Raw genomic sequence first — 14,116 nt, forward strand, 5'->3', positions numbered from 1 at the left:
GTATTTCACTTTATTAACTGTCCAAGCCCACTTTCAAATTTGAGGAAGGCTTATTATTATTGAAAAGATCCCAGTACAATCTTATTCTGCTTTCACAGTCTGTGGATATGCATGTTTAAGCAATCATGACATGACACTGTGCTATTTGATTTATGCTTTTACTGATGCTTTGACTGAGTAGTTTGTTGCAATGCACAGCTAAATGGAGGAAAAAAAAACAGAAACTGCATCAGACAACCACTCTGTATTTCATTCTAGAAAATAGCTGGCAATTATAATTACTCACCATGTTTCTGGCTCAGAATAAAAGTGGAATTGCACAAAAAAACCACACTGAACATTCATCATGATTAGAAAATGCTCCACACCTTGGAGTGCATTGGAGACATAAGAATAATTTTAAATGCAAATTAAATTGTGGGGGTAGCAAAGAGAACAGATAAAAGACAGTAAAACAAAGCCTTTCACTTTCCTCAAATTAGCAGGCTAATGTAGTATAAAAAAAAGCAGTTCTACTCAGATCTGTGCTAAGAGCTTTCACTTCATCATAATATAAAACAGCAGATCTGTCACCTTTCTGTATTCAGTACTCTTGATTTCGAGGTTGAAGTGAAAATTAGAAGCTGTTCATTCTGGCTCACAGACCGGGTTGCATTCGTTCAGTCTTATTCCATGGCAGTGGGATGGAAAGAGGTCAGTAACACTGGTGAGTACTTCTCTCCTGCATGTGATTTTATTTATTTATTTTTAAAATCCTTCACAGTGCTTCTGCTTTTGATCAATGCATACTTTCTGCAAAAACCATCATCGTGTGTTTTTGTACAAGGCTGTATCTCATGCAGAAATGAAATGATTCCTAGATAATGCTTGTATCAAGTATTACAGCATCTTAAAGAATGAATTACTTAAAGTAGGAATTCTGGTATAGAGAAGATTTCTGGAAAATTTATATATATCATAGCATTAATGGCACATTGTGTGTTCCTTTTTTCTATATGCCTTGTCCAGTAAGCAGTACCAGATAAGAACTGAATCTTTTCGAGACATGATTTGCATTATATTCACAGCAAAACATTTAACAGTCTCATTACCCTTGTGGTAAATGAAGAAAGTAGGCATTTCAGTTACTGGAAGCAAATTTCTACACAAAACACAATCTTATGGTTAATCATTATGAAACACTTAAAAATATCTCAGAATACGAGCTGCAATGATGAAGACTGGAGTGAAAAAAAACCACCAAATTCTTTAGGAAACTTGAAGAAGATCTTCTTTTTTTCTTGGGAAAGTTTTTATCAAATCAAAACCAGGGGCTTAATTTTTCAGTATGAAGGGTGAGGGGGAGTGGAGAAGATGATCATAGTGTCACCTCCTGTTGCTAAGTAACAACATCTCCTGGCCATTTTTATCTGATAAAGGAAGTCCACTTGACGTTATGCATTATTCATCAGAGTTCCAATCAAACAATCAAAATTGTTTGCTTACACTGGGGACATTTAGTAAGATCAAAGAAACCCTCCTTGAAACTACTGGAGCTTACACGACTGCCAGGCAGCTCTTGATATTTTGCAGTAAGTACAGCTTCTGGCTTGGGAGTGCTACAGTCAAGTTAATTGCTGAGGAATTTTAGAAGTTTCCTTGCCAAGGTAGGCTTCTGAATTTCAGAAAGGACTGCATGTTGATGAAAGCTGAATTGAAGAAAAGAGGAAAAAGCTTTGGAACCCTGGTTTCCTGATTTTTGCCAACGTAATTAAAGGAATTGCTTGAAGCGAGGGTCTCGAGTCTCTCTGCCCAAACCTTTCTGTTAGGTTTGTATGGAAAAGAACTGGAGGTATTTTTGTCTGTCTGTCTTAAAATAAACGTCGTGCAGAGCTGTTTGCATGTTTCTGATTGTGCCGTAAGTAACTGAGGTGTGGAGGAGAGATCTGGATTGTGCCTTCTCTGCAAATCTTGGATTTTTATGTGAGTTGCTGAGAACAGATGAAAATGAAGGAGGTAGAATGGGTCAGGTTAATGTGCATAACCCTGGGAACTCTGCTGGCAGAGGTGTCTTGGACAGATGTAACCTGTGGTCTAGACAGACCCAAAGTTCAGAAGGATCCCAAAAATATAAATATCAACTAAAAAGCTGTCCTGGGAGTATCCTACCATTTGTTAATTGTCACTCTTATCACCGCTTTTAAAACGAATGGTGCAGTATTTTGCTGTTATTTCTTTCCGGTCTGTAAGAGGGGAGAAAAAAAAGAAAGGTTGGTTTCTATTCATTCTTCTGTTCATTTCTTTTCTAGTGCTTTGTTCTGTCATACACAGCACCAGTCCTGTCTTTACTGCAGCCTGTTACAGTAGTGCCTGCTCAGAGGTCCCAGCATTGTTGCTGCCCTTGGCACTGAATGACCTGGGCACCCCTAAGGTTTTCTGATCTCATTTTGAAGTGCAAATGTAACAGGCAGAGGAACCTAAGTGTGTACTGAAAGAAACTGAGACCGTGGCTAGAATAAAGGGTTAAAACCACATATCCTAAAATAGCAAAGGATACTTGTGAAGCTCGATGAGTGGTGATTTGAAAATGTCTCGACTCTAATATGCCAAACTACATCCTTCAATGACTGCCTGTGCTGTTATTGTGTTTTGGGTTTTTTTCACCAAGAAACTCAACAACTTTTTTTTGTGTCTGACATCTGTGTTATTCTTCCCAGGAATCTGATTGATCGTACCAGAGCATTGCACACACACATTAAGTTCCTTCAAAATGGACTACTTTTTGGATGTCGAGTCTGCTCAGAGAATGTTTTACAGTCAAGGAGCCCAAGGTAAGAGACTCTAGCACTACCTCCACAACTACTGTTTTAACCCTACAGCTAAGATGTACAGTGCCATGCAATGGCCAGCCCTTGTGACTGAGCTACTGAAGTGTATGCAGGCAGGAGGGTCTTCAAAATGCACAGGGTGTAACAGTGATTACATGAAGACCAATGATTAGGCTGATCTGCCCTGTCAGAGGATAAGGAAAAGTTTGGAAAGCTGCTAAGTGTACAGTGGGAGCAAAAGGAACTTCTGAGATCCAGACTGGGGCTACAGAACCAGACTGGTTCTGTTGGAGGGGGCAGGGAACTTCATGCTGCAACACTGTGGTGTCTTTCCCCTCCTTCCTCGCTTCTCAGGGCTATTGGGATGGCTCGGTACATAGACTGATATAATTCTGTGCTGAAGTTATAACTGACTTGGGAAAGCTCTGAGGCATTTCAATGTGCTGTATGTAAGCAGCACGCTCAGTGTGGTCTGCAGCCTTCCCTGTGAAATACTGGCCACCACTGAACAGCAAGAGAGAAAAGGAGTAATCAGACTTCTCTGTTTTAAGATAGCTGAGAACTGTTCACGACACAGATGATATTTTTGGTAAAGTCAGTTCACATTTTCCTCGTCAGTTCTATTTCTGGAGAAAACTTGCAGTTTCAAAGAGGAGGGTTTTTCATTCCTTAAAGCATCATACAAAATGGTTGAAAAATGTGAGGACCAAGTAGTTTAATCAGCCTTTTTCTTTTTACATACCGTTCTCCAAAATCATGGTCCAGTGTTCTTCTGCCATTCATTTCATCAGTTGCTACTCCCACTCAAAGCTCAGACACCAGAATTTGGCCTTCCCTCTGGAGGCCATTCTCCCAAAGCTCAACCCACCAGGTGAATGCCACCATCCCAGGACACCTCAAGGTCAGCGACACTTAACCTCTGGATCAACTGAGGCGCTGCATTGCCCAGCTGCTGTCCCAGTCTCTGATACATTTTCATCTCTATTTTGCAAAGTAACATTGCCAGAAACTCCCCTCTTGTCACAACACTGCCTTCCAAATTGAACAACATCAGAAGGAAATGCTAAGCTCCTCAAAGCCAGGTTAAAACCAGATGAGCATAATGACTAATTTTGCTCCTTTTTTCTCCATCTTGAAAATGCAATGGATGCCTGAGCATTGCTATAGAAGCAATGTTAAAATAGGTTCTTCGATATCCCTATGGGAACAGATCTCTTTTCTATTCCATAGAAACAAAAGATCAGAAATGTGCATTTTAATGCTTTACAAGCTGTATCACATTATCAACAGCACCCTTCCTGTGCACTGCAATGTACAGAGAGGACTGTGGAAGAAGTAATATGTATTTGTGCAATGGAAGGCTATTATATTAACACAAGGTAGCTAGTAAAAGTTACACAGCTAATATTTACTTTAAATATTTCCAAGAAGACAGAGGGAAAAAAAAATGTTATTTTACCCATATTTGGAGAAATTATATTGTTGGCACTGAAATGTTCACCTTAGTACCTGGTTAATTCCTTGTTTTAGTGCAGTTGTTTTGCCTTTTAAAACACAAAAAGAGAGAAAAAGAATCTGTTATGAAGGAATGTATCATGTATGATCTATATGATACACAGGTAGTTAGCTGGGGTTTGACATTCAAGTCTGTCATGAGGGCTTCTACACTTTGGACAAAACAAGCAGAAACCAGGACTGAGAACTGTGGACTTTCAGTCCATCAGTATGTGAACCTTTTTTCTAAGACACCAATAACAGTGACATGCTTCCGCTGTGCATCACATTGTGGTACAGAGGCTCCCAAATGCTCATCACCTCTGTAAGTGGGAACAGCTCTTTGATACAAGAGCCAAACTGCACTTACGCTCAGTCCCCTTAACTTTTCATCTCTGCTGTTATTAATGTATTTTCCTCAGCTTCAGGAGGCTTTCACTGTCTGAGGCTGCACCAAGCATGAGGAGACAGAGATGGTTTCAATGGGCCAAATGATAATCCTCTGAAAAAGCTGCATCTGGAATGTTTCCTACAGAAAACGCCTTTATCACCTCCCTTAGCCCCAAAAGTATTGATATCATCTCTTTCCTCTGAGCTGTTTTACCCCAGTGCACAGCACAGAACTCAACCCTGTCCCAGTGTGCAATTGGTGCTGTCTTGTACTGCTCTCATAACTCCTGGCATATTTGTACCTTGTGCCAAATTTTGTTTTCTACAGCGTAGGCATTTCTATATGAGATAATGAAATGATTTCTCCAAACATGGGCAAAAGGAACCTATCTCTTACTTTATCTGCCTCCTGAGAAACAGTTAAGCTGTGTTAGCTTAAACTTTCAGAAGAAAAAAAACCACACACACACACCCCAAAACATGCTATTTGTGAGGCACCCATCCAACATAACCAGGTTAGCTCATGTCTCTATTTTGGAACTGAAATGTCTTCAAGAAAGCATTGTCACCAGATCTACCTAATGGTATCACTAGAAACTATTTGATGTTAATATAATAACATGATGTTATTAGCAAATTATGCTATCAGAGAGCTTCTATATGTGCATTAAAACCTCATTATGCTCGAACTGAGTGAAAGAAGACTACAGCATTCTACTATTTAATTAAAAACAATATCAAAATGCATTATGTGTATTATTACTGTAGTTATTATTACAGTTATTGCATTACAATTTACTCTGTTCACGGATCATATAATAGGGGTTTATGACCCACTTACTCTTCCTGTGAGATTGCAAGACTTCTGCCTTTTAATCCTTTGATCCTCCAGATCAAGAACAAAACCTCCTTTCCAATGTTTTCACATTAATGACATGCCAATGTTACAAATAGCAGCTGGAAAGCACTCATTCTCAACTGTACCCACTCCTTGTGAGTGGGAGAGAAGGCAAGGAATAGGGCTGCAAGATGTTTGGAAGGAACTCAAAGAGCTATGACAGCATTGCTAGCAGATTATACCAAATCCCAGCTGACCTCAGGTCTTCTGTAGTAGAGAGCAGGATACTCTGACCTTAGCAAAGGGACAGAATCAGGGTCTTGGCACCAGCAGATAGCTGGTTGTCTATCCCATGCTGCCTGCACAAACACCCACAGGCTGTTTCTACCTCTGTAGAAAGCTGCAGAGCTGCCTTTGCTGCTGTAGGGTAGGAGGAGAGAGGTGTTACCTTATCAGCTGCCTCCTCTCCCATCCTCTCCTTCTGCAGCAGCAGCCATCACCTCCCTCCCGTGGGCTGAGTGCAGAACAGAGGATATTGGCCATTTGGGCGCATGTGCTGCTCAAACAGCTGCTCCCCATTTCCTCCACAGAAAGTGAAAGCAGGAGGGATGGAAAAGTCGCAAAAGCTGGATCTGGCAGAAAAGATTATCTACATTTAGAAAACTTGGAAAATGAAGCCAGCTGGCTGTAGTCTTCAGATACCAGCCAGAAATATCTTGACTGTCTCTTCTGTGACCGTATGTTGGGATCTAGGAGATGGGGTGTCCTTGCCAACTGCGTAATGCCTGGTGACGCATCTGCAAGTCAGAAACGAGAGAAAAGGGACCGTGGCCTTGTATCTAACACCTTACTGTAGGAAAGTCAAGATCTGAAATGTAAATATGGGCTGGGCTTTAATATTTGAAAATTGTTTTTCCCTTTGAAGGGTTCGGAAGCAAAATACTAGTTGCTCTGGAATGTCAGTGTGTTCTAAATACAGACCTACCACAGCTGAAGGTATATAATGGGGCCTGGAGCAGGATTCAGCTCACTTACCTCTTAGGCATTCTCAATGAAGATGTAGGCACCTAAGTCATTCAACTACCTGGCAGATGTCAGCGTAGAGCAGCAATCATTTTGAAAGTAGGGTTCACCTAACTGTAGACATCTTCCATAGGATAATATAAAGCACACCCAATGCTCTGCACCAATTTAAGAAGCCTAAGCAGCCAACTCAGAAGACAACTGTGGTAATGGCAGTTGTTTGCATGGAGAAATTCCATGTTGACAGGCAAGAAAACGCCCAACTCAGGCAAGGGAGTAACTTCCCTAGAATATGTCAAGCTGTAATGAAGCTACACACCACAACCCAAAAGGACAGGCCTGGTATTGTGGCCAGAATGCTGTTCTGGGCTGTGAGTCCACCTCTTCTCTACAGACTGACTCTCTGTTCCGCTCTGCTCTCAGGCAACTTTTAACTCAATCATAAAATCATTTCTAATTTCTTCTAGACCTGTACATCCACTTTTCCAGTCTTATCTCCTTTTACCCAGCAGGGGGCATGAAGCTTAAAATTAACTGTATTAATTGAACACTTCCAGGGTGCTCCTACAGACGCTGAAGTTGTTTGCCGGTCCATTTGACAGGATACACTGTGCATACTTAAGGAACTGAACAAAACTCTCTTGAAGGCTTATCTTGAACTATCTTTGTATCTATAAATTATTTATAGATCCACTCGCATGAGATACGCTCCTACTGCTTGCAACATTCCTGCAAGCTACTTGATGAATGTGAGGAGTAATTTAAAAAATGCAAAATAGAGTAAATATGGCAATAAGGAACAACATAGTACATTGGGTAAGTGGATAACAGAATATAGTACATAGGGCAGCCAGATAACATATGCATAGGATTGTATAGACACATAGGGAATGATTATTCATGAGATTGCCTCAAGGAAATACTACTTTACTGTTTTTCCAAGTTTAATAAAATATTGCCAGTTAAAGTTTTAATTCTACATTCCCCTCTCCAACTCTGTTGCCATAATTTATTTATTTCCCCATGCTTCGCTTTTGCTCACTTATTTTAATTTGTACAGTGCTGACTCATTCTTGACGTTTGACTTTAATCACTGCTGACAACTCAGAGCTACTTCCCTCCTGCTTTTGCATATTAGATGATGTCCAGTACTTCACAAAAGTATTGCTGCAGTATCCCAGACTGATTCCACTGCAGAAGTTTGTTGTGAAAAATAGCATTTGGATATTCCACCTATCAATTTATTTATCACTCACTGTAAAGATCAATATCGCTTCAGAATTACGATATTTTTCAGGTCTTATTCACCTGATGTCATTTGTTCTTAGAATAATAAGATTAATAGTGGCAAATTACTAAAAGCAAATAAACATTCCTGATGTAATCAATTTCCTTCCCTTTAACTTCCAGGAAGTCAACAATCAACACGTGCCTCACCCTCATCCTTCTTAAATGTTTTCTCCCCTTCCCACATCTGTCATTAGTTAGAAGTTAGGAACTGGTAACTGAGCACCATGGTCTTGCACAATCAGGAAGATCAGCCTCATTAATTCTATTAAAATAGCTCACTGTGTGTTGTAGTAACTACACTTCAACTACTTTTCGGCTACTTATTACAATATCCACTCAGACAAACCAAAGTTAGAAGAAATAAGAATTTTCTAATTCTCAGTGGCATATCTAAATAGAACTAGAATGCTTGAGATTTAATTATCTATACTCTTAAACACAGAAAATTTTAGAAAACCTCTGAATTCCTCACAGTTGAAAAAGACTGTATCTGAATGCTAAATATTCCATTATAGATATTTTAAAATAACAAAACTTCTGATTGACCCATTACAAAATCAACTACCTGTCTTCCTTCCTTCTTCCTTCCTTCTTCCTTCCTTCTTCCTTCCTTCTTCTTTCCTTCTTCCTTCCTTCTTCCTTCCTTCTTCCTTCCTTCTTCCTTCCTTCTTCCTTCCTTCTTCCTTCCTTCTTCCTTCCCTTCCCTTCCCTTCCCTTCCCTTCCCTTCCCTTCCCTTCCCTTCCCTTCCCTTCCCTTTCCACTTCCTTATCACTTCCCTTCCCTTCCTTCCTTCCTCTTCCTTCTTCCTTCCCTTCCTTCCTTCCTTCTTCCTTCCTTCTCCATTCCCTTTCCCATCCCTTCCCTTCTCCATCCCTTCCCTTCTCCATCCCTTCCCTTCTCCATCCCTTCCCCTTCCCATCCCTTCCCTTCCCTCCCTTCCTATGCCCGTTGCCTTCCCTTCTTCCCTTCCCTTCCCTTCCCTATACTTCCCTGTACCTTCCTTCCCTCTTCCTTCTTCCCTTCCGTTCCTCCCTTCCCCTTCCCTTCCCTTCCCTTCCCTTCCCTTCCTTTCCCTTCCCTTCCTCCCTTCCCTTTTTCCCTCCATTCCTTCCATCCCTTCCTTCCTTCCTTCTCCTCACTTCCCTTCCCTCCTTCCTTCCCTCTCTTCCCTCCCTTTCCTCCCTTCCTTCCTCCCTATTAACCTACCCTACCTTTCTCAAATTTTTTAAAACACAGATATTCTAAAGCCTATGTCTTTGGATGCAAAGGCAGAGGTAAAAGCACATTTCCTCTAAAACGTACCAAAAAATGCTAATTAGGTATAGAAAGTTTATATTTACCCAGATGTCACAAGCCAACATAACACATTTGTACACAGATTGGATGCCTTTTTGCCCTAAGTACTACTGTTTGCAACTGTGTATCTAAGTACTTTCAGGTTATCAGCATCCATCAAACTGATGTCAAAGATCTCATTAGCTTTGTTTTAGAGAGATGCAGCAATCCATATGTATGTACTTCTGTGTTTATCTAAGAGACATGAACCTATACATTATTCTTCATAGATAACAAACAAGTCATGTTCTCTCCAGTGCTTGCGCACACATTCTACTGTTTCCCTCTCCTGTCAGCCATACCCCATTTCACATCTCTAACACTTCAGAAGTTGTTCTTCACTGTTTGAATTTAAAACAAATCAGAAGTGAAGTGGCACTAAATCAGTCCACAAGATTGTCTGGTAAACATTCATTTGGATCCATTGTTTGACTGTCTTTAAAGAAGAATTTTCACAATCTTGTATTTTTTTCTAGCAAAGATGTGATATCATATTCCAGATGCATCAAAACCTACCTGAACTAATGATTTTAAAGCTGATACCCAGCCAAAACCACATGTCTTTCTGCATCATCTACACATGATACTGTGGTGAGCCCTTTCCACAACAGCATGAAGGAGAGAAACCAAAAGAGGAGAGGGTGCTGGGCAGAATATAGGAAATGAAATAAGATGCTCATACCCTTATCTAATGAAAATAACTAGCAAGAAAGATTCCTACCCTGTTAGCAACAGCAGCACTGCAACTGAAATGATTTCAAAGGTATTCTACACGTGTTCAGAATTTGACCTAAAAAAATGAATTTTTTCCTCCAAACATCTTAAGGATTGCTGCCATAAAAACAAAATTTCTTTACATTTACTTCCATGACATCTGTGATTATACACATCCGAAACATTTCCTTTTCCATTTCGGTCTAGACAGCTCCAGCAAAAACGTTTTAGCACTTCACTTGTAGTGGGCTCAAAATCAAGGGTTTCATTTGCAATTCACAGGTAAGAATTGGTGATGCAAATTAGACTTTGTAGATATAGGTACTATTAAAACAAGAATGACCAGGGTATGAGTCACCAATAAGATACTCTAACATTTCAGTAGAAGTTAATTGGCAAAAGTGGATGGGAAAATCTAGATGAATATTTCACATTTTCTTTGACTCATTTTAAGAGAATGATTTCAGCGCCGAAAGCTTTTCTAAAGAAGTGAGTCTTAAAAACATCAACTATTATAGCTCCTCGAGACATAAATCTAGAGTTTGGGCAATATATATATATATATATACTAGTACTGATATTTATATTTACATTAAAGTAAATGAAAATTTATTTTCATGGGGAAAAAAACGGAAACCACAAAGAAATCTTTGCAAACCATCCCTCGTGTTTTCAGTGACTTCAAACAGTTTTCCAAAATAGGGCCTCCTTTCAATGTAACTACACAAGTTGAAATTACATGTTTCAAATGCCTCTGAACTTTCACTATAATCCTTCACACAGTTCTTGTTCCCTTCTCCCTATCATGTACTTGTGTCACATTTCAATAACACGCAATATTGTCAAAAAATGAATATGAGATTATATACAATCAATTCCAACATGTCATTACATATGTTACTCAATTTCTTAAGTGTTTTTCCTCCATAAGTAACCATTTTTTTCCTCTTTTTAATGAATATCAGACACGGTGTTGGCAAAATGCGCTGATGCCTGACATATCAGGAACAATGCAAGCAGAACAAAAGAATTTAGCCCAAATGACTCATCTGTGTTCTGTGTCAAGGTAGAATTGTTTTAAAGGAGCTTTTGGATGATGGTCTCAAATCCATTTGCAGTGTAAAATGGCTCCTTAATGGTTATCACAATGCCATTCCTGTACTACAAGACCTTCACCTTGGGAGGTGGTTGAATCGCCATCCCTGGATGTGTTTAAGAGCCATTTGGATGTGGTGCTCAGGGATATGATTTAGCAGAGGGGTGTTAGAGTTAAGGTACTATGGTTAGGCTGCGGTTAGACTTGATGATCTTCAAGGTCTTTCCCAACCTGGATAATTCTATGATTCAAGGGGATAGCTCCTAATTTTCCTGTAAGGTGATACCTAAAAATGCGTAGCAGACATAGAGCTCATTTGTGGAGAGTACCTGAAGCTAGAGACACTGGCTGATTGTTGGTGATGGACACGTGGCCACATGGGAGAAATGCTGGCAGCTTTACCAAAAAATACATGGCATGTCACTTCTGTAATATGGAATGCAATGAATTACAGTAAGGAAAGGAGCATGCACAGCTGTACCCATGACATGCATACATATTCAGTGCCACTGAAAGGATATTTGAATGTGTTCAACCATACCTCCTACTTCTATGGTTGGGTAAGAATCAATCTTAGGCTTTTGTTGCAAAAATATTTACTCCATATTAACTCCCTCTAAAATGCTCCTATGCTTATTTAAAATTTCAAGTCATTCTTGAAAACTCCTGCTGGTAATAGGCATAAAGGGGAAATAACAGGGGCATAAGCATGGTTGTTAAAATAATACCTATTGATTAATCCAGGAAACATTTTCCTGTATCCACCTACCTCCAATCAAAATGAATATGTGCTAGACCCCAATATTTTGACCCCCCAAATAAAAATTACTTATAAATGACTACATGAAAGTCCACACTTTTCTTCTTTTGACAAGAAATGTGTGTGTGTAATTTAGTATTTGTTGGATTTTTTCTTCCAAATAGTCTCCTGTGCTGTCATCCATTCACCCCTGAAATGCATGGATGCCCTTTCTCTGACTTTAACTATAGCTGAAACATGCCAGGTTTAAATGACTATTTTTACACGGTTCTTTTATGAGATGGTTTTTACAATCCTGACTTCATAAACTGATAAATCTTCCTTACGTGTAAACTTGATGATGCCACAGACAAAATTCTCCCTTGCGGAAATTATCCATTCTCTTTTATCTTCATTACTGTACATCCCTGTTACAACTGAATAATAGTTTACAGTCTAGTAGCAGAGTTTACTTTAGCTTCATCTAAATAGCTGGCCCCATTAAATCAATTTCAACTCTTGCCCTTTGCTTTTACTTCAGACTCAAATGTTGGGTTAGAATAGATCAAAAACTTGAAAGGAATCTATTTAAAACCAAAAAAGAACCCAACAAGTTAGAGCAGAAATAAATAACTACTACACCCAGCAGCACAGATTTGCATGTTTGGTAAACTTCGTAACTCTGCAAATTGGAAAATACAGCATGACAGCTTTTGTTAAATCATATTAATTACGTGCTATCATTCCTAGCACCTAAGTCAGCTTTTAGGCATCAGAAGGGTTCTAATTGACAGGTATTATTTGGAACTCTAAAAAAGAATTAGGAAAAAAATAAAGAATCACAGTTACCAGGCTGCAGAGTTTGCACTTAGTCACCATGCTCTCCAACTCCAGCAGGAAAATAGAGCTCATTATTAGCTCATTATTAGTGTGGTAGCTTACAAAAGCCCTGAGATGTGGGCTTGATAAAGGTGATTCTTGCCCAAACAGCAAGAAATATCCAGGCTTTAAGCCAGGGATGGGCACAGTCATATGCCAGGTATGATTTGAGAGCATTCATGTGTGCATGTTAGACCAGAATCAAACCCAGCCCTCTGAAGCCCACCTTGAAGTCATAATAAAAGGGTAGCATTTGAGGGTGTGAAACTCTCAAGCCCTTGATATTATTTTTTGCACCTTCTTATTGAAGAGAGAGCAGTATCACAGAGTTCCACACTAACATTAATAGCCCCACATGAAAGGCAAGGAAGGGGTTTCAAGCAGAAATTCTCTTTCCAGCTCTGTATGAGGTAAAGGGAAAAACAACATACTGGCAAAGTACTTGTGCATGGCACTCACGCTTCCAGTGATCAGACAGATCCAATCTAGCATTTGTGATAACCTCTATCTACTCACAGAGCCGAGGTGGATATATTTGTAGTGGCCCTTCTGTCTGTGATTTGTAATTTATAGGCATGGCACCGAATGCGCTCAACAGACACTCATAATTACATTTTACATAAAAAACACCCCACCTACATTAAAGGGACATTATCAAGGCCATAAGGTCAAGTGCCGAATACTTCTGCAATGCCAGAACAAAGGTTGCCTCTGCAACACTCATTCAGCTTTCTAATCCATGTGTATTATGGTTCAATTAGGAATTGTATGATGAGACAGTAAGTTTTTTTTACTATCCTACCACTTGCTTCATCAGTTTTTTTTCCTCTCCTCCCCTTTCATCCCCATTTCCATTTCTCCTGCTATTCTCCATTTCTTATCAGCTCGTCGGGCAACTCTGCTCACTGTGCCCACACTGATGTCAGCATCCTCTGAGGAAGACATAGACCGCAGACCCATCAGAAGACTCCGGTCTAAGAGTGACACCCCGTACTTAGAAGAAGCCAGAATTTGCTTCAATCTCGACACAGGTGAGAGCACCCCTTCCCCAGAGGGCAAGGTACTCCCTTGCTCACCAGTTGCATGGTGGTTCACCAGAGATCCTGCGATTTCCTGCATGCATCTATGCACTTATGAATATGGATTCTTTTAAGAATCCTATTGCAAGTGCTGACCAACGCTTTCACCTGTGTTTGCTGGGGTAAGGCAGTAACATCAGAGCAAACTGAATAGATATATTTACACCTTATCCACTGCAATCACAAGGAAACCTAAAAGCTCTTGTAAACTTTCACACCTGCTGGTGGGACACTGAGTGCTTTGGTGCTGAGGCTGACCAGAACAAAAGATTCTGAGACCGTGACAAATTAGTGACCTTAACTGACCACGTTCTTGTTAAGCAATCGGTATCTTTCAAACACTAGCCAACGCAAGGTGTACACAAGCCCCAGGCTGCATGTGGTGGCCACGGGCTCCTCGCGTTGGCCCTTCTAAACGCGTGGACAAGGGG

General features: G+C 40.0%; 1 protein-coding gene across 9 annotated transcripts in view; it reads left to right on the forward strand.

Moving 5' to 3' along the window:
* Positions 1-440: 440 nt before the first annotated feature.
* PHACTR1 (phosphatase and actin regulator 1) overlaps positions 441-14,116 on the forward strand; it is a 259,864-nt gene continuing 246,188 nt past the window's right edge. For 2 of the 9 annotated variants that reach the window (XM_015854709.2, XM_032442501.1), the window contains exons 1-3: positions 1,404-1,571; positions 2,697-2,810; positions 13,491-13,637. In XM_015854709.2, the coding sequence (XP_015710195.1) occupies positions 2,750-2,810; positions 13,491-13,637 (208 nt within the window). In that variant the 5' untranslated portion in view covers positions 1,404-1,571; positions 2,697-2,749. The other 7 variants (XM_015854715.2, XM_015854717.2, XM_015854710.2 and 4 more) reach the window with 6 other exon arrangements.

The sequence above is a fragment of the Coturnix japonica genome, chromosome 2, assembly GCF_001577835.2.
Source record: "Coturnix japonica isolate 7356 chromosome 2, Coturnix japonica 2.1, whole genome shotgun sequence".
Lineage (NCBI taxonomy): Eukaryota > Metazoa > Chordata > Aves > Galliformes > Phasianidae > Coturnix > Coturnix japonica.